Source organism: Nanorana parkeri, unplaced genomic scaffold, assembly GCF_000935625.1.
Source record: "Nanorana parkeri isolate BGI_ZX_2015 unplaced genomic scaffold, ASM93562v1 scaffold118, whole genome shotgun sequence".
Taxonomy (NCBI): Eukaryota; Metazoa; Chordata; class Amphibia; order Anura; family Dicroglossidae; genus Nanorana; species Nanorana parkeri.
Window position 1 is genome coordinate 1,530,546 of NW_017306386.1, and position 21,874 is coordinate 1,552,419.

General features: G+C 40.2%; 1 protein-coding gene across 2 annotated transcripts in view; it reads left to right on the plus strand.

The window, feature by feature from the left end:
• SPNS2 (sphingolipid transporter 2) overlaps positions 1 to 7,121 on the plus strand; it is a 112,934-nt gene extending 105,813 nt beyond the window's left edge. For both annotated transcript variants that reach the window (XM_018553361.1, XM_018553362.1), the window contains one exon: positions 6,708 to 7,121. Coding sequence is in view for 1 of the 2 variants with exons in the window: in XM_018553362.1 (XP_018408864.1) it covers positions 6,708 to 6,747 (40 nt within the window). In the remaining variant the exon portion in view is untranslated. The remainder of the gene's footprint in view (positions 1 to 6,707) is intronic.
• Positions 7,122 to 21,874: the final 14,753 nt, after the last annotated feature.

The window sequence follows — 21,874 nt, forward strand, 5'->3', positions numbered from 1 at the left end:
AAAGCCCATAGGAAAGCATTGTGATGTATTTTGACTGCAGCAGTCAAAATAAACGGACTGCATCACAACTGCATATGGTGTGAACTTGCCCTTAGGGCCTGTTCGCAACATTTTCTGGTCCAGATCTGGAGCAGATCTGCAGATGCTGAGCAATGTGTGCAGCACGTTTTTTGACGTGTATTTGATGCGTTTTTACCGCATTCCAGACGCATTCCATTTTATTTATTTTTTCCCAGTTAGCTGCAGTGCGGTGCGTTTCTGGCACATTTTTGTTGCGTCTTGAGGCGTTTGTGCGCTTTCCGGACCAGAGAAAATGTGACATGCAGTATCTTTCTTTGTCCGGAATGGAAAGCACTGCGCTCGTGTGATCTGGGGCCCATAAAACACATAGGGATACATTGTGATGCGTTTTTAGTGCAGGAGCGAACTGCTCTGGTCTGGACAGAATCCGGACATCGTGTGAACAAGCCCTCTTTCATGAGTTTCTTTGTGATCATACTCACAGGAAAGGAAGATTCATTCCGTCTCTGCCCCGCAAAGTGTCTGCTTGAGGGTGACAGAACTTCCTCTCGCCCTTTCATGCATCTGACAATGCAAATCGGGAACTGCTTGCTCTTATTCTCTTATGGGAATGGCCAGCTTGCCTCACCCGTTTGGCTACTGCCCGTTGGATAAGGGCTCAACATAAAAGTATATGACTGTCAGAAAAATAAAATGCACTCTTTTTTTTACTACCCTTACCTCGTCTCCACAGACCGGTGTGGTGAGGGGCAGTCATCCATGATATCCCGTTCTTTAAGGGATCTCCAGGGGGTACCCAAAGGGGGATAAACCAACAGAAAACATTCTAGCTTCGATTCCCTGGAAATGGCTTGCAAATTCAAATTTGGATCTCCGAATCTCTGGTGACGTCACGCACGACGGAACTTCCGCGCATGCGCAGATGCCAGCTGAAGCCGCTACTGCCCATCCTGTCTCGCCCACACATCACAAACAGACAAGACCGCGGGGAGCCGGCCGAGGTGAAAAGGACATCATACAGCACAGCAGGTAAGTGAAACCACAACAGTCTTACCCTCCCTGTCTGACAGGCTGCACAGTATATGGAAAATCCGGCTTCCTCTCATGGAAACAAAGTTTGTCCTTCCCCAAGGGGACACCCTTGCACGGGGCCGAGTCTTGGAGACTTTCCAGGGGAGAGAGGCTGAACTCCCTTGAGGCCAATACGAAATCAATCAGTTGGCAAATAAAGAAAAACTTCTCTGTAACATACAAACAACCCTGTCCTAGGGGGACGGGAACAAAAAGACTGGGGAAGTCAGCAGGAGGAGGGGCTTTTATAGAGAGGGTTAGGCCTTGTTTAACCCTTTTGGTTCCTGTCAGCTAGGGGTAATTGTATCTAAACCCATTTGTCAGCGCTGCCATGGATATGGCCAGGAAAGGCCAATGATGATTAACCTTGGCCTTACTATTGGCACGTATCTATTTCTGGCAAAAATTTGTTTTGATAAGAAGTGCTCAACTTCCCTTTGCTAATAGTGATTTGTTTCTCCAACAGTGAGTCCTATATCATCAATTTGATCTCTGTATATGGTATTCATAAATATTGATAAACATGAGCCTATAATTGAGCATGCTCCAGTATTCTCAAGAGGCTCCAACCACAAATTTCTTGTTTGCATAGACCACCATCCTAGTTATTTCTTTAATTCTTCAATGTATTTAAACAAAACCTTTGGTGACAGAAATATAGATGCTACTATTTATGACCATTTGAAAATGCTAGTTTCCTGGCTGCCTCTGGTTTCACGGACCAGGAACAAACATACTGATTTAGAAAGTTAGAGTAAAGTCAGAACTCCTAATCTGCATGTTGGGTCTGGGTTATGGATTTACTGTAACCATTCTTTGATGGAGAAGCTACAATGGCTGCCGCTACACTTTCTCTATAAGGGTTTCCCTTACGAATTGGCTTGAGTTTACCACAAGGCTAACAGATCTGCTCAAACATTAAAACTTTCAGGACAAGCTTTCGGGCTGTTTCCATATTCTTGGTCCAAGCAGTAGTGCTTGGACCAAGGAGAAGGGAACACCCTGAAAACTTGTCCTGAAAATGTAACTTAGTGCAAATAAAAAACGGACTGCAGAGAGTACTGTGTTTTAATACAGTTACAATCACCTTGAGTTTTTTGTGTTTTCTAGAATTTGTTTTACTTATACAGCCTAATGCCCCGAGTCGTGACACCGTGAGGTGTGCTTAATTGAATATCTTAGAAATCACAGTATTATACCCTTAATATACCAATGCAGACATGGCCTACCCACACTTAGAGACTTATGATAACAGTATATCATTAAATAACCCACTCAAGTGTTTTACACCTAATATCCTGTAATTCCGAGAACTCTGGCTGGCAGAAATAATGACTTTATTGTAAGGGAATCCTTTCTAAAAAAAATAGGTCTTTCTGGGAATGAATAGGCGGATGAGAAGTTAAAATAAACTGCTCTCACTCTCAGGAAATCTCAGAGAAGATTTGGAATTCCCAAAAGAGAAAAATACTATTCCTGCACTGTACCTTCATATTTATTTTCAAAGCAAGCAATAGAAAAAAGTTTCTTCCTCTGCCAGGATGAAAAGGGGTAGTTTAGTGTTCCTTCCTTTTCCTTATTTGTAGGATTCACAAAGACCCTGAGAAATTGTATTGTCAAAGGGTACAGCTAAGTCTGAATAGAATGTGGGTACACGCAAACAGCGCATCTTTACAAGATGTTTGGAACAATTGCCGGAGAGACTGGCTTCCTCCTCTGGTTGATAAGGGTTCAGTTACTGTCTATACATCCACTTTGCAGAAAACCTGAAACCATAAAAGTCACAGAGTTGATTACTGCAAGTGTCACCAAAAAAAGATAAAAGGACCACATAACACTGATGTTCAAGCAAGTCAATTTGCTCCAACAGTAAATCGATATCCTGATGAGGGTAGCTTTCCAGTTAAATATGTACATTTATTGTAAAAAAAGAAAACTGCCCTGCGAAGTGAGCACCAAGATATGGCATAAACATTTTCTCTTGCTGAGACCAAACTCCTACTCTAGTGGTTTATTAAACAAGAACTCTGGGCACTTCCAAAATTAACCCTTGCAGTGGGGCTAAAAGAAAGAAGATGTACTCACTGGAGCCTGAATCCTGTGGCAGAGACCGCTCAGCTCTCTACTTCGGCGATAGAATGTGCATTGGCATCCTCACATCCAATACACTCTATACACAGTATTAGATGTGATGACTTATGGATCCTTAGACTGCCAGAGCAGTGGGGGAGAGAGGCTGTAGGCAAGTGAGTATATATCTTTTTTATTTTAGACCCTAGACCAAAACAAGCCCTTAACCCCTGCGGTGCAGGGGTAGCCTCACTGTAAGGGTTAATTTTGTAACTGCCCAGAGTTCTTCTTTAAGAAAACATATATTGTAAAAAGTTTAAATATTGCATATGAATAATTCATATGTTCATTTGTGTCCATTGGGCGGAGCCCTAGGCTCAGTTTCCCATGTTTGCCATACTAGCCTCATTTGTTTAGCTGCAAAGTGCATATTTGCAGAGCTCAGTAGCTCAGGCCTCAAATGAGGTACAAGAAAATGATCTTCTTTCAATTTTCTGCCTAGTCTGTTCAGATGGGGCCATCGGTAGTTGCAGGGAGAGGGCCTGAAGGTAAACAGCTTTTGCTGTGCTCTCTAATAGGAAAACCAACACTGCTCTGTGAATCTTGTACTATGGCTGCCCCCCATATAAAATGTTACTTTTTACTTGGGTTTTAAATATAAACAAGAATGATACATTTCAATAAATAGAAATTTAAAAAAAAGGAATAAACAGTATGGATTAATCGCAGATTTGCAAGTGCAATTTAAGGAACCTGCTCTATGCTGATTGTATATATAGGTTGAAAATGATGATACACAGTATGGAGGATAAAGCAAAAAAATGTTTGCATTGTGGTACTTGCCATAAAATTGAAAAGTGCTTTATATGTAGCACAAATTCTTCTGCTTGTTACCTTTTTAAACCACTTTGTCCCAGAACATTGATCTTTTCAATGTAGTAGTTCTAAATCAATGGAAGAATCCTACATGCTGCCAGTGAGGCGAAGCCTGAGCTTTTTTATTGACAATGTGGCACGGTATTCATCAGATACCAAAATCCTGACATTTCACGCTGTCCTGTTGTTTTTCTTAAAAATAACATTTGATGCGTGTCCTTTATTTAGGGTGAGTCAACTCACATTGCCATCAGCTTCTGTGAAAGTCTGATAAGGTAAATTCATCACTGGCATATGGGACTTTATGACACATTTGCTATCTAAAAGAAATAATGTGCTTTGTCTAGTCCTATCTGGAGACATAAGAATAATGTTCACAGAATTTGGCCAAAGAAAATCGCTGGGTTTACATAACCTTGCCAGTCATAAACATTATTTATATAATGTCATGTTTCCTATCCATGAATGTTGTGTTAGCTTTTTTGTGTGTCAAAAATTGGTTGCTTACAGCTCAGCCTGTGCAGCTGAATCATCAAAACTATAATAAAATGAGCACAAAATAAAGTTGTTGCCAAGTTTCGGGTTTTATGCTAAAATGATAAAAGAAGTTTGATTGATTGAAAGGGGAAATGTTGTGCTCATTTTCTTTTCAGTAGTTATGCTGTACAATATGGACAGCATGGACAGATAGTGGAATAGTTTATCACTGGGCGGGTGGCCTAAAAAACACTTGGAGAAAAGAAATGTGCACCCTTCTTTCCATTTGCTAGTCCACGCAAGAAAATGTCAGATGTAATGCAAGCAACAGACACCCCCATGTTGATTTCCTCTAGTTTTTCCACATAGGTTATCTGCTGTCCATGTCTACAAAAGTTAACATTGCATGACGTACACAAACAGCTTGTCATGAGTGATTGTTCATGGATAACAGCACTAGGTAGTAGAATTAAAGAGAAACCATACTGCATTTAGAGCAAGCTCATATTTTGAGTTAAAGTCAAACTTAGAGTAATATTGCTGCCCTTCTTAAAAGAGCAGCTGCCTGACTGTTATTATGACCCTCTGGTTTCAGTACTTTCTGCATCTTACAGTATTATAAGAGTATATTTAATTCTATATCACAATGCGTATAGTATCTGATGCCTGCTATTATTATAAAGAAATCCTTATTAGGAACAGTGAATATTATTTATAATCAATATAGATGATCAAAAACAGAAAGAGAGAAAGTTCAACAATATGTATAGCCAAAATTATTCTAGTTTTCTTAGACACACACCTCCAGAAGAGGTGTGCCCATTGGAAGATTCCTCTAACCTTGTTAATGGGATAATTTTAACATTTTGGCTATTCCCTCACTTTCATTCTCGGGGACAGTTGTCTCCAGTGCAAATAAAATAAAAAAAAGGTTTTGCCTATAATTACACTTTAAAGCTTTGCAGGAAAAACATAACTGTAGGATCCTGTAAGGTGCCAGCACATAGCAAACCTGCTTCAGAATGGCATAGGAGGACAGCAGGACAACCAACGTTTGGTACTGGAAGCATAGATGCATACCAACCATTATGAGAAGGATAGTTGGCTTATTTTGTGGACAATGGTGTACCCTGTTTGATTTAGCTTTGTTCCTCACACTTAGCAACTATTCTTGATTTCAAGCCCTAAGGCAGGAGCACATTTTTTCTCACTTGGGTACTTTTCATAGCCCATACTCTGTAGCAGTGCCACCTACTGTGCTTGCCTCATTAGTCTCAGAAATCTGAGAGTCTATCATTGTAAATTGGTGTCTGAACTCACTTTGATCACTCTACTGCATATGAATTGCTCTGGTCACTTGCTAAGTTTACAAAGAGTTGTTCTAGCTGAGGCCATTAGACTGTATGTCTGATGAGTAAAAAGTGGATGGGGCTATAGGTGTCTTATGTACATTGTACAAAGCTAAGTACGATATAATTTCCCATTTCAGATCCTGTTATTTATTTCATTGAGAATGTATTTGACATTTGATTTCCTTTTCCATCACTAAACGGTTGTCCCTTTAATTGAAAATGCCATATAAACTTATGGATAGATGTAAGAGCTCTGGATACCCAGAAAACCAGCCACAAGTCCAGATCATATGGAGGATACATATTGTAAGATGACACTGGTGGAGAGTCCTCTTATATGACTTCCACTGGATTACTGGAGTCACTTTTTTCCACGTACAAAGAAAGGCAAATTATTCATAATATGCCTGTGGCCTATAATTAGTTTATGAAAACTATATCTGTCTTATGTTATCTAAACCAACCTTTGCAGTAAACCTTTCCTGTCTGTGTTCCTGCTTTTTTTTTAAAAATGTTCTTCCTGCTTGCTATTTCTTATACTGATGGCAGTAAAAGGGCAATGTGGCATTAAAAGCCATGAATGCTGTTATTGGTATATAAAAAAACGTAAACTAGAACTAGTTCAGAGGTTACTACTAGACCTGGGCCTTTTTAAGTATGATTCTCACCAGATTAACCAAGACCATGATTGAAGAGACAATCTACTTGTCTACAGCCACTTCTCAAGTAGGGACGATCAGTGTTTTTTTTTACCTGGATCATCTTGGATTGTCTGTATCTATGCTATTTTATGTTCCATATATTAGACCTCTGATGTAATAAGTCTTGTGTTGTTCATAGGTCAATACCAAGAGTGGAAGACAATGACTCCTGGACATAGATAATGAAATCTTCAAAAACCAAAGGACACAAGGGGTTGTAATTGCAAGCTGCTTTGACAGAAATTCTCCACCAAGACGAGGCTACAGGAAATAGCTTACAGCAATGATAATGGATGTCTTTCGATTTATGAAGGCTATGCAAGTAACCTCGGATTTTTGCCAATGGCTATAAACATGACGGCATTCTTTAAGCTAAAATGGATGCACCCAGCTACATCATTGCAAGGTGCTACTGCAATACAGTACAATACACTGTGATCAATGGGCCAAAACAACCAGCACCCATTCCCAGTGTGTAACCCTTACCTTGCCACAAAATATCATGACACGGATGCAAGGGTGAAAGTGTAATTATCATGTTAAGGGATTTTTTTTTTCCACATGACGAGATTATTATATGATATGTATAATAGTGTATATACATTTTTGTAACTGTATATATGGAGATATGAGTATATATAATGTATATATTTGACAAACTCCTTTTCTTTATTTAAACTATGGGCAATGTATCAGCCTGTGTTTCTACAGATATTGCATATTTATGATATGACATTTGCAAATCTGAAGCTTTAATATGTCATGTAGAGATAACTGCTGAGAAAATGGCCCTGTTTCACCTGCAGATCATTGGTAAGAATTAGCAGTGACATTTTCTCCTATAGTGAAGGAGGAAATTGAGTATATTTGTAAAATCTTTGGTTTGCACTAAAGTTTACTTTTTTTTATTTTTGGTATTAAAACTATGAAGGATCGCCAGTATTACAATATAAGTAGTAAGAATGTTATGGCAGTCATATGGTTTACCAAAGTTATTGTCCCCATCTTTACAGAGAAGGTCTCATTTAACCTGGAGCAACAGTGGTAATATCCAGCACTCACATATTGGTGTGACCGTCTAACCATTGCTTACAAAAATGGAAAGCTGGTATCTGCATTTTTGCTATAGGCAACACTTAAAAGTTAGTTTAATTTGCACTAAGTGAAGTAGGTCTAAATTGTAAAGAGCAACTTTTTTGTCTGCTCCACAGATTGTAGAGTCATCTTTGGCTGATCTTCTAATACCCACATATTGCTGACATTAAAGCACAGTGGCATATTCTGCTTATAAAGTGATATAAGAACCTCAGCTACACAATCCTCCTCAATTGGATGATCAGAATATCATGATGGCAAAATTATTTTCCTCATTTAATTAATATTGGCACACCGAAAATAATCAAATGATTAAAAAAACTCCACGATTTTCTGTTTAACATGGACATGGCAAAGCTACCATCAAGACTTATGCGCATTAGCAGACACAAGTTAGTGGAACAAAAGAAGCTGCTGATGCTCTGACTGGTGCTCCTTTTCTCGTTTATTAATTACCTTCCATTAGTAGAGACTATGATTTGCAACTTCAAGTTTGTATTTTTAAGATTATGTCTTTTATTGGGTCAGTGATTGATACTCATTTAAAGTGACACTAAGCTCAGGAGGTAAATCTTCAAAATGCATTGAAGTACCAAGGGGTCCTTGTGTGTGCTGTAAAGTAGCCACCGCTCCAAGTTCGCTCCCGTGATGGACTACAATCTCAATACAAATTAGTAAACCAACCCTGAGATTGTAGTCCATCACAGGAGTGAGCTGGGAGCGGTGGCTACTTTACAACACACACAGGGACCATGGGGAACAAAAGTAGCCACCCTCCAGAAGAAAGGACAATGTCAGCACCAAGCATACATTATTTCAGGATCTACAGCCGAGTGATACACAAATAATGTATATTTTGTATAGTTAAGGTACTTGAATGTATTTTTAAGATTGAACTCCTGAGTTTAGTGTCACTTTAAATGAGTCATTAATAGTCATTCTGTTTGGAATAATATAGAACTAATGTTAGGAAAGGCTTTGTGCAAGATATTGGTGCTATTTACCATTTGTCCAGTAACCCTGTACTGTGTAATGCAATCTCTGACAGGCCAATTGTATGTCTTTATGTTTGCATGTTAAGCATCTCTTGCTGATTTTTATTTATCCTATTATATCCACCTAAGGTCAAGTGCTCTAATCCTATAGGTATCCAAGAAGTTATGCAACATGGCATTACTGCTTGGAAGTCCAGGATTTGTCAAGTATATGAACACTGCAGCTATTTATTTTAATTCTATTTTCAAAAAGATTTCTTAATTCCTAATGGCTAATTATTGTTTGGAACTAGACCAGTACAAGATAAATTCTGGTTTCTAGGAATTAAGAACTGAGTAAGACAGTTTGCATATGAAATTGCATCTCTATGTGCGTTAAAAATCATTTCACCTGTGTGAATACAGTAACGTATTTTACAATTCACATATATTGTGCATTTTCACACACTCTTTTGCATGTTAGGTTGGACTTGATGGACTAATGTCTTTATTCAACCTCAAATACTATGTAACTATGTAACTATGTTAGCACACATTATGAACTTTCATTTATATGTCTTTTCTTCTCATCTGTAATTTAAAGTGGGGAAGACCTGCCATTGCAGCGTGTTCAAATAATATGTGCGTTACTGCAAAGCAGGGCAATGCACCATACACGTGTTAGCGAGTTGATGTGCTATTCATGCTCAGTGGCACCCAACATACTAAGGCAATACACCTCCAACACACATGCATCGTAGCACACAACACAGAGTAACGCCTTGCCATGTGTTGTGGAACGCTGCGTTATAAAAAATTGTTAATTTCTAATTCGATGTCCCTTTTAGTGCGTTTCTTTTGAATGGTCTGCCTGAACACTTAGCTGCCTACTAGCCAATGGAACACTCCTAATTTAAAACATGCACATGTGCATCCCCAAGACGTTGGGTTGTTTATGTTTTTATAATTGTCTCATAGTGAGACTTAATTTCTTGTGAAATTACAGCTGTACCTTGAAAAAAACTAATGTTTACCTACCCTCCCTAGCCTTTCTGAACTGATCTGCACTAACCCCTCTACTCCAGCTGCTTACCTCAGTAGCAGAGCCACAACTTGCTTGAATATATACAGCCTCTCTTTGGCTTCAGTGCTCCTGAGGGTGTCCTTGCCTGGCCAGTTGGCACTCATAGCCTCGAATAGTGCTGTAGTTTTAGACTAAAGATGCTCGCAGTATGGCTGTACATATCTATGTGGGCTTACTGTGCAGGTGCTCCAGACCTGAAAAGGATTTCTGTCCAACAGGCTGGAGGCGCTCGGAGTATGGCTCTGTGCATGTCTATGAGCACTCATGGTGCAGGTGCTCCAGTCCTGAAAAGAGTATATGCCTGACAGGCTGGAGACCCTCAGAGTATGGCTCTATGCAAGTCTATGAGGACTTACAGGGCAGGTGCTGCCAGCGTTAAAAATTATTTCTGCCTGACACGCTTGTAAACTTCAGAGTAGGCCATAACTGTGCTACTGAGGAACATAAGCAGCTGGAGTGGGGGATTTCAGTGTAGATGACCTCAGGAGGGCTAGGGAGGGTGGGTTGATGTTAGTTCTGTTTTGGTACAGATGTGCTCTAAGTCTCTAAACAGTTGCAAGACCTTTTGATATAGGATTAGGAAAACGGGAAACATTCACTGTTTCACATACCTGTGTACAGGTTTGGGTGGCCAATGCTTCAGGAATTGTTCTTTTTGGATGAAAGCTGAAGTAGGGGTTTTCCTGTGTAGCTGTGGTTTGTATGTAAACTATACAAATGTTAATGATGCCAACTGTCTGGCAGTCAGCACCTAGAATAGGTATACCTTAGTCTGCTGACCTACATATATCTAAATTGTAGTCTAACATAACTTTTCTTTTTTCATCTAAACAGATCAGTTTGCCTTTTTTGTGCACCTTGCACCTATTTGTCTGAAAAGTTTAACTACTATTAACATAAATCTCAATGCATGTTATATACCGTACATTCCTACAGCAATTGGACCTGCCACTTTTCTTTTAAACTCTGTCATTGTCATCCTGATCCTGGCTTTACTATGTGGTTAAAAAAAAATGTGTGCACGGCAAGTGTTCTCAGACTTTGTTGGCTGAAGACGTGTTGCAGGTACATAGCTCACAAGTTAGTGAAATAAGGATGAGGATAACAACTCTGGAGCTTGCACCTTAAAAAAAGTCCCCTATATTTCTATCCTCACAGGTTCACATTCTCGTTACTTAAAGGATAAGTGCAGTCTTGTAAGAAAAAATTACAGTAACTTAGACTTTCCAGCCAGTTTGTAAGTAATGATGTACTTTGTCCTCACTGGTAGCAGTGTTTATGCCCACTTTTGTGGGGCTGGGGCATACCTGGAGAGTGGGGAGGGAGGTGCTAGGCACAAGGACCCCACCCCAGTCTTTACCTGTATATATGCACTACATTTTGTAATTGTGTATAGAGCATTAGTTAGTTCTAGCCCAGTACAGTGCACGCTCTGCTATCAGAAGGATAGATGAACAGCATTATATGTAGCGTGAGTCATAAGGAACTGCATTCATCCTATAATGATGCGCAATATATGACATCAGTTGAAGCTGTACTTATACGAACTGTAGTTCTGCTGGAGGTTCCTCTTGGAGGTAATAATCTTACGGCTGTGAAAGTATGGCCAAATAGTATGAATTAGATAACATTCTCAGAACTGGATTTTATGTGCATTATGATGCTGAATTATTGGGTTCGTCAAGTTGTGGAAGGATTGTTTTGGCTGTTCATTGTAAAAATTCATCAAATGTTATCTTTGTTGTACTGAGGGGAGGCTAACCTACATTTGGGAAACTGCAAGGTATGGATAGGCAGATAAGCACACGGTTCATAGATTTTCCTAATGAAACTGTTGTATGGCAGAAGAGAGGCTTCCATTACTGACCTCTCCTGAAATACTCGTTTCCTGGCTGTCTTGCTGATTAGTATATTGAGTACTTTTTAAGCCACTGAGATTGATTTACTGAAGGCAAATAGGCTGTTCATTTCGCAAGAGAATTTAGAAGTTTCCCCTTAGTTTAGTGAATGAGGTGAAGTTCTGCTGACTTCTATCATCAATCATGAGCAAACAACAGTACTGTTTTTTATTTTCCTAGCACGTGATTGGGTATTCTTTGCAAAGTGAAATTTCACCATATGCAAAAAGCCCAGAAAGACTTCTGCAAAGTGCAAATTCCCTTGCAAAGTGAACAACCTACTTGCCTTCAGTAAATCAACCTTATTGTCTCTGAACAAGCAGATTTAGTTCTGACTTCACTGATGCACATGCTTTTTCCAGATCAGTGTTTCCTTGTATTGAAGGCAGAGACAACCATGCAATAAGCATCTATAGAAGGCGATCAGCAATGGCAACCCTTGTATTTCTCTCAGTATCGGTTTCCTATAACAAATGTGGCTAAAGTAAAATGCACATAAAACCCAACACCTGCCAAGATTAGGTAACACACATTAGGTTTGTTCACATATTATAGCCAACACACTGAAAACAAGCTGACTGATTTATTAAACAAGTTAGTCCAAATCATTTTAGATGGATTATTTCTAGGCTACACTTGTATTCTATCAAATTCTGAAACTCATGCTAACCACTCATATACACATTCCAGTCTTAGAAATGGCTAATTGTTGCTTTCCATATACTCCACAATTGGTTAAATCATGTTATATCAGTGTTCAGCATACAGGGGATTGTATTCTTTTGTATACACACCATTTTGCTTCATTGCTGCTTACATTTAAACTTTGCCTCTGGAGAAGTACTAACTAGTTTACATGTGATGAAGGCTTTGACTGACACAACATACAATATTTATTGATGGTTTTGTATATTTTGAAAAAGAAAAAAAAAGTGTTTTATGTCTGTATTTTGCTACTAACCCTTTTGCTACTGTAAGGAGAAGCTGGTCCTGTATGTAGCAAGAGATAAACCAGCACTTATAATAACCACTTTACTATGTAATATACAGAGTGGTGCTTTCTTGTCATACAAGAACCAAAGTAAAATAGTTTTCTGATTTATTTCAGGGAAAAAGGACTATTTTATTTTTTAGAAATTGTAAACCTCAGAGTATATGAGAAAGCCAAAAATATATATATATATATATACATTTATGTAAATGACATACAGAATAAACTATTTAAAGCAGTGTCTGGTATGGTGTTCATTTGTATACTGCACAGAGATTAAAGTCTTGTGAATGTACATTGAGTCACTGTTCCTGTGGGTTCCCACCATTGAAACATCGTAAATATATCCTGTAGAAAACCATATTGAAAGAGAAGTTTTAATTCTACTCGTTCTATACTTGTCCTGTGGGTTTTGGCTGGTATGTCTGAGTGTTCATGTGTGGCATGTACAGAGAAAAAATGTCCACGTTTCAACAGTTTGTTTTGTCAAATAGAAGCATTGCTCGGTTGAAAACAATTTAAATGACATTCATACATTCTGGCACTGATGTTCTAAAGGAGTAAAGCACTTTCAGAGTGAATTTTCAATAATCTTGGGAAATGAGGTGAAACAAAGTGAAAATTGACTGCAAAGAATAGCCAATCATGTGCAAGGACAATTGAAAAAACAGGATTTTTGCTTGCACATGCTTGGATGTAATAGTCAGCACAACATCACATCATGTAGTAGAATGTAAAAACGCTCTAGTAAATCAACCCCACTATATCATAATTAGGCCTTTAAACCTGGGTGATGGTGTAACTGCTCTAAAAATGACACATATTGGAGTAACATTGGCAAATATAAACTACTGCAGCAGCATCTCATTAGATTTTACATTATAAATATAATAACTAGAAAACTTAAATATAGAAAAAATGATATATTATAGTATTCATCCCCACGTGCTCTCACAAACCTACAAAATAATCTCTTCACAGCAATATCATACCCTTAACTTTATTGAAAAGTGGGTAGCAGACTGGTTTGACACTGTCATACTGTGGCATCAGGCATGTTTATTTGTAATGACACCCCAACACACCTTGCCAATGCATACTGTATGTGTTGCAGCACATGGCAATGCACAGTAACTCACTACCATGCGTAATAAAACACATTCAGTCATTTGAATAGGATGCCTTTACATAACACGTGTTAAAATCACATCTAGATGGTATAAAACAACTATTTTTATTTTTTTTAAAAACAAAACATTTTCCCATCAACAGTTATGTTAAAAATGCAGAGATGACCATGGGACTCATTTGTACATGTATAACACAAAAATGAATCCCTTATTGGAATAAATCTTTTCTTATTGGAGTCTGGTCCTATCTTAAAAACGATAATGTACACTGATGTGGTTATTATTCTAGAGGTTGTCTTATTAAAACTAGATCTTGAAAACCCCAATCTTAAAAATGACTGCCTACTAGTTTTTCTATTTACTGCAGCTAAGCTAGTAGTCAGTGACAGTTGGGGTCCAGCACTAAAGCCCAGGAGCTGAAACAATCAGCTTCTGGGTTTTCAATCTTGGTACACAGTGCTCCGTAGGAGTGCCTGTAACAGATCACTTTAAGCACAATTCTGCATTGTGTTTACATTTGAAGTGATGCGACATTACAATTGAAGTCACAGCACTTCCTCCTAGTACAGTGGCTCAGACAGAGCTAAAGGAGTCCTTACCTCCCTTTCCCTGCGGAAGTACTGTAGATTATGTATATAAAGATCTATTGCTGGCTAATTGGAGCCAGCACCATATCAGTATTAGAAGTGATCTGTTGGTGGCTTATGGGGGGTATGAATCAGGTCTCTGCTGATCAAATCCTGACCCACCATAAAGAAAAAATAATGGCATCCCAATGTACTTTTATAGTAGTGGGCAGCACACAATGCAGTTCACACTATATTTGGTGACCTGCAATTTTCTACACAAGTAAAATGCAGGTCACCGCTAGGGCACACAGAAAACAATTGTTTCCTACAAGACGTGTGCTGCCCTCTGGATTAATTTAAGATATATTACACAGCTGGTAATAGAATATGCAGAAACAGTCACATTAGTCTCTGCTACCAAAGGGACTCAGTCTAATAGCTCTACCACATTCATACAAGCACAGCCAGATTGGTCAAATGTCAAGAAGTCGACCAGTATGTTTTTAGTGCTTAACCTTTCTATTTTTATATCTCGAAGAACCATACCTTTTAACTCTTGTACAAAAGAACAAGCATCTGAGACTGCATCACACAAACAACCCAGATTGCTTTTTTTAAGAACAGAACAAACAGAAACCAATGTGACATAATGCTTTATGTAATGTTACAGTGCAGCAAAATAAACCCGTATGCCATATTTATTTCATGAAACTTTGCCTTGATTTACAATAGACAAAAATTAAACTAAACTGATAAAATGCATTGAAATCAAAAGTTTTACTGCACAATGAGTACATAACTTTCCTACTAAGTACCCATAAATAGAATGATTATAATTTAATAATCTCTGCATGAATATGAATGCTTGTATTGACTAAGCACAATGTGATGTGCTGTGCAGACATCGCTGGAGCCAGCCTGTCTTGAAAAATAAAAAATGATCAGCCAGAAGTATCCCAGTCAGTTATGGTTGCTAGGCCTTTAGGTATCCAAATAGCTCATGCACCTATAAATTAGGCTTTTAGTGGTGGGAGATCTTCACTGGTGCCCTACCATAAGGCCCCCCTCTAACCCTCCCTTAGGTTAACCAAAACCCTCGTTTATATGCTGCACTGGGATCCTCTATACTAGGGGTGGGGAAGGACAAATCCCATAAGGCATTGCAAGATTCTCACAGACATGACTCCCAGAGACAGATGCATCATGGGGTTTGTAGTTCCACCACAGCTGGAGGGCCTAAGGTTCCCCACACTGCTCTACACCGAAGACCAACCCTTCCTGCGCTAAACAATACCAGCACTGAAAACTATGATTTATCCTTACTCTGGATTGTTCTGCAATCCAGCCTTAACCTCCCTGGCGGTATGATTTTTTTCTTTTTTCGTTCCTTTAGTTTTTCTGTTTTTTTTTTTAAACTTTTGAATCTCCCGCCCCCTGCGGCACGGATGCTCGCAAGGGACGGAACCCGGAAGACGGCATCGGCCAGAGGACACAGCGCAGCTCCAGGGACAAGGTAAGAGACGCGCTGTGTATTCCCGAGTGTGGCTCGGGGTTACCGCTTATGGTACAGAAAATTAACAACGAGCCACACTCGGGAATACCGCCAAGGAGGTTAAATGACAAGAGCAGGAGACCAGCTCATGTCTAAAGGCAGTCTGAGCAAAACACACTATGAGGATGTAATTATTTTGCCTTCTTACTAAATGTCTTTGATATTGGTCTTTCTTTTACATTAAGTTTACTTTCAACACATTTTTGCTTTGTGTGCAAATCTGGAATAATATCAGAGGGGGAACGGAGGTCACAGGTAGGTTAATCATGTCTAGAGGGGAAAGAGTCCTGATCATTCCTCTTTTTCTTACTAGAGATACACCATCTATAAGAGATATGAAGAGCAGCCTTTCACCTCACTGCAATGAATGAGCACCCTGGGAACCATTAGACTCCTGCGTACATGATAGCGGAATCCACTGTGCCTCTACTATTTTCAATAGAAGCCAGACTTTCAGCAATATATTCAGATGTGAATGTTTAGATTTGCCACGGAATTTTCCAACTATCGCATATGTTGATAACGGAATGTGTCTAAATTTAGAAACAAAAACTGAATTTAAAAAAAGCCCTATCCCTAGTTTAGATAGCTCTACCGACACTTGTGACAGATTGAGGTAGTCCTTTATAGTGCCACTTTAAGAAACTATGGCTATGGCTGCAACAGAGTTAAAAAGAATTACCACCAGTGTACAGATTAGACCAAATATGAGCTGTGTACAGAGACACGAGTGCTCAGAGTGGGGCATGTATGTGCTAGGAAGCGGTCATGAATCTGACAGCTTACTTCTGAGGGTTTATTGGTTGCACAGGGGTGTGGAGATTTTGGAAAAAACTACTTGTCCAAGGACTAAAGCGGGGGCCGAATCTACTTGTCCTGATCCAAAAAAAATTATTTTAACCAAAACCGTATTTAGCAGTGCTAAGAAGCGCTTCTCATTGGTCAGTGCCGTCAGGTGACCGTGTAGACCAACGAGTGCTTGCAATTTGCGAGCGAAATTCAGAATACATGGAACAGGTACAGATAGTACACCCGTACTGGTGGACTGGAAGGACCGTTCGGCGAAAGGTAAGTATAGTGGGAGGGAGATTTGTGCGGGTAATTCCATTTTCCCAAATTACTTGGGAAAGTGAATTTACCCTTTAGGGTTGGTGCACACTTGGAGATTCCCAGGACGTGCGATTGTGTGCGGTTGCATCCGCATGTATGGGGTTACATCTGCGTGGCAATCGCTGAAAAAAAGGTAGATGTACCTATTTTCATGACATGCACCGCACAGTGTTTTCAAACGTGATCATGTGGGATTGCCCGGGCGGTATTGCAGCAGGAAAACGCGCAATCTCCCTGGTACGACTGGGGTGCCATTAGAAAATAATGGCACTGACAGCACGATCGGCAGTGGTGTGCGATTCCGTGACCACCCAGCCATCCGCTCAGTTTCATGCACGATAATCGGGCAGTCATGGATTGCACACCACTGCCAATCGCTCTGTCAGTGCCATTATTTTCTAATGGCACCCCAGTCGTGCCAGGCAGATGGGGAAGCTCAGTTAAGAAAAGAAAACCAGCCCTGCTACTTGTCCGTAGCAGGGCTAAAACTGTGAAAAAAACACTTGCCCGGCGCCCAGAACTACATGTCCTGGGCGTTGGGCGATACGAATTCCACACCCGTTTCTACACACTGCTGCCCATCAGTGTCCTAGCAATTAATATGGCATTCCCAGCCCCATTGGGCTGCCAGCTGGCAGCTGAATGTAAACAAAGGGGCAGGAGATGCTGGCTGACATTACTCAAATATGACCATGGCTCTTTTAATTTTACTAAGGGGTTATGGAAGTGCAGTGAATGTGCGTGATGTAAGGTGGTTTAGGAGCACAATATATTTGCAAGGTGGTCAGCAACATTTAAATGCTGCGCTATAAACAAAGGCCCTATCCAAATAAAATAGAAACCCCCAAAAGAAATGAAACCCCTAAACCACCACACCCCTGAAACAAAAGCACATTTTTTAAGTGAAGGCTTGCAGCAGTTTGCTATGAACAAGACAGCAGCTAAAAGTGACCACTGGTCTCACATCAACCACAAACTAAGATTAACAACTCCCCCTTATTTGTGTAGATCCTCAAACCATCTCTGACTTGGTGCTGACACTGCCCTTCCTTCTGGAGGGTGGCTACTTTTGTTCCCCATGATCCCTGTGTGTGTTGTAAAGTAGTCGCTGCTCCAAGCTTGTTCCTATTATGGACTGCAATTTCAATACAAATGAGTAAACTAAACATGAGATTGTAGTCTATCACAGGAGAGAGATTGGAGTGGTGGCTACTTTACAACACACACAGGAACCACGGGGAACAAAGGTAGCCACCCTCCAGGAGGAAGAACAGTGTCAGCACCAATTCAGAGATGATTGGAGGATCTACAGCTGAGTGATACACAAATAAGATACATTTTTGTTAATAGGGGACTTGAATGCATTTTTAAGATCTAACTCCCGAGTTTAGTGTCACTTTAAGAGGAATAGAATAAGCAGAAATGCATTTTTTCTTGCCCACACAGACTGACTCCCAGCAGTATGACTGTTTCAAGTAAAGCACAGTTTGCCAACTCTAATGTCTCCCTGAGCAATTTGTCATTTCTCCCTATCCTCTCTCTACAGAAGCCTCCAACACACTAACACTGTGGCTGTTCTGAGGCCCCTTCTTTATATAGTGAGGGAACTAGCGTATCCAAAAGCCCCCTTGGTGGCACTTCTAGGCCTGCTAGCTTTGTTTTAAAAGCCATTTAAAGCATTCTGGTAAAAAAAAAAAAAAAAAATACAAAATAGAAACCAAATCTAAACTTTTACTGCTCAACAAAGTTTCATACTGCGTAAAAGCAGCAGTGGGTAGATTTTATGGTTATTAGCAGTGGCTCTTCATCACACTTAGCTCTATTTAAAATTTACAGGAACATTTGTGACAATAATCTGTCCCAGGTATTGTTTATTCAAAATGCCTGCAAGATAAAACCGCTAAATACCTTTTTTTACAGTTAGCTCAAACATTAATTGGGACATCTTAGTAAACCTAATGAAAGAATACAATAAAATATACTTAAAAACTGCAATTGGAAAGCTATGATGTAGTGTTTCTGGGAAATATCATATTTTAGAAAACTGCATTTAATTCTTATAAATAGCTTAGGAAAATTACATAGCACCATCACTGGTCATTTTGAAGAAAGTAACAGGAAATCTTCCAATTACCACTAGGTATTCCATGTTATTTTTACTAGGCATCAAAATGTTGCTTTACTGCAGTAGATAACTTTAGATGGAGCAGAACATTTGGCATTTCCATAATGAAAAGCATTTTCTATTCTACTCCTTCTGCGCCAGTTAGGACTATACCTGAGCTCCTTTCACCAATGTTCAAGACAGAATTAGCTGCAGAGTGGTCTCCGATTTTGCCTGCCAACTCCAGGAACTGGGCCAAAAAACAAATGAGCCAGAGAATAAAACTGATGAAATTAGCAACATTATTGATGCTGTAAAAGCCATAAGAGAAATTCAGGATTGCTGCTGTACAACTTAAAGAGACTCTACCGTCACCAAGAAAAAGAGGTTTAAAATAAGCAACCCTGAAAAAGATTAATACCAGCAGTCAGGTGGGCGGTAGCAGTAATCTATGTTATCTTGTTCGAGTTAGAGCAGCTGAGGAATCTTTTGCATCAAACACGCTTTATCAAATACCTGCATCCCGTGGTGTGTACTGTTGTTGTACTTGCCGGCCACTATGTTGCTACAGAACGGTGACCAAATAACCCAGGTGGTTCTGCTTTGATAGTTATCTGCCATACAGAATCACTGAGAAAGCACAATCACCTTACCTTCTTTTCTCCGGATTACTCTGTGTAAAGTCCTGTTACACAACATATAGGGGTTTTTTTTTTTTTTTTTTAATACATACATTTTTGCAGCGGTGTCTGGTCTGCTCATGTGATGTCCCATTACCTTCTACTTCTTGCACTAGTGGTCCTCAATGCAGGGAACAGCATTGCATAAAGATGCATTATTATGGGAGACCAGTGCAGCTAGATGATGCCCATCAGGAGGAGTACTTGACACCCTGGCCGCAGAAGAAGTCATTCGATTGATTCTGGGTTCTCACTAGTCTCTGTCTTTCCTGCCTTACTTATATTTAGCTTCTCAACTAGTCCTAATTCTACCTACCAATACTAGTAGCAAAGATCCCTTGTGGACTTTCCAAGAGCCAGACCACATAACTCCCTACTCTCATTTAGGGCTTGTTCATGCCACAGAGTACACATCAGCACATGTTGACATGTATGGTTATGTGTGCTGAATTGTGCTTTTGCGTGTGCAGCTGTTCCTTTTGGTTGTGCACAAGACTTTCTTTTAACCTAATGCAAGCTGCAGTATGATAAAATGCTGCCTGTCTCACTTTTTATAGCACAAACCAATGCAGTGCGTTGGTGTGAACTGTCACAACACAAAACAAGGCTTTTTGCCTTGTCCATTCATTGGGACTGTGTTGACCAGCAAAACGCATGTGGTGTGAACAATCCCTAAGTAAACAATTTCACTAGACAACAGTCCATCACCCTAGATTAAGAGTTTATTGTCAATTTATTTCTTAATATAAGCCCCCATTGAGCAAACAATTCCACACCCCACAAGTGTCACATACACCTTACAATTAACGTTCGAAAAACGAATGCAACCATACGATAATCGGCCAGTTGATGGGAAGTGCACGATCACAATTGCTGTACAACTGGTCGAACTTGGTTGAACGGCCAGACTAAAAAACTTTTGTCGAAACGGACGAAAATCAATGGATTAATGGCATATTCGTGCAACATGAACACTGCACATGCGCAAACAAAAATCTGTTCTGTCGACCAACAAAATTCGGCAAGTTAGTATTGCCGACGAATGATTATCGAAATCTACATGGGTCTGTGCATGATGGACTATTCGAACAGAATTTGAACGAGGGTGCGATGAGGGGACAAAGTAAACTATAATTGTAAGGTGTATGGCCAACTTAAGTCATGCAGAACTCACAACAACAGTCTGCTTGTGCCATGCTCCTAAAGTATTGAGTTGCAACAGTGTGGAATGAATATGGGGATATGGGATTGCCTTAGAGGAAGCCACAATTAGGCCTAGAACCTTCAAGCAAAAGTGAATGGTAGGGTGGTGTGTGGGGGAAGCGGGGGGCGCGGGGGGGGGGGGCAACACTGAGAGGGCTGTATCCATGATTAGGCTCAGATGCCCAAAAGGCATGGCTCCGGCTCTGACTGCTGGATATTTAGGATCCATTCAAAACTCTGCATGGTCAGCACTATTCATTGGACTTGGCTGACAGAGCCTTGACCGAATAGTCTTTAAGCAGGAGATTGTCAAGGGAATCCACAATGGGGATGCCCTGAGAGCAAAGTCCAGCACAAGCACCTTGGAAAACACCCAAGGTGCGTGGACAATCCAAAGGAAAGTGCAACAAACTGGTAATTTTGTGCATGCCCACTGCAAACTGCTGGAAGCGTTGATGTGGTGGGAAAATAGGGATGTACGGAATAAGTATCCTTTCTGTCTACAGAGGCCAAAAGACCCCCCGTAGTGAGGGAAGCCACAACAGACCTGTCGGATTCCATGTTGAACTTTTGAGCCCATAGGAGGAACCTGTTGAGAATTTTGAGATCCAGAATGGGCCAAAATTCTTCCCTTTTCCTTGGGAATGGTGGACAAGTTTGAGTAGAAACCTCTCTGGAATAGAGGACACAACCAGCAGCTGGAGGGTAGTATGGCGATCCACTCACAAACTTGACAACATAAAGTGAGGAAGAGGTAGAGTCTGAAACTCTACTGTGCTGTCCCTGGAGGCAACATTCTGGGCCAAAGCCTCCCAAGATGTCCTGGGACCAGATGGCCATGAAGACTGCCAGTCAACCCCCAACCCTGACAAGTAAGCATGCCCCCCCCCCCCTCATTGAGGGGGGGGTTTGTCCC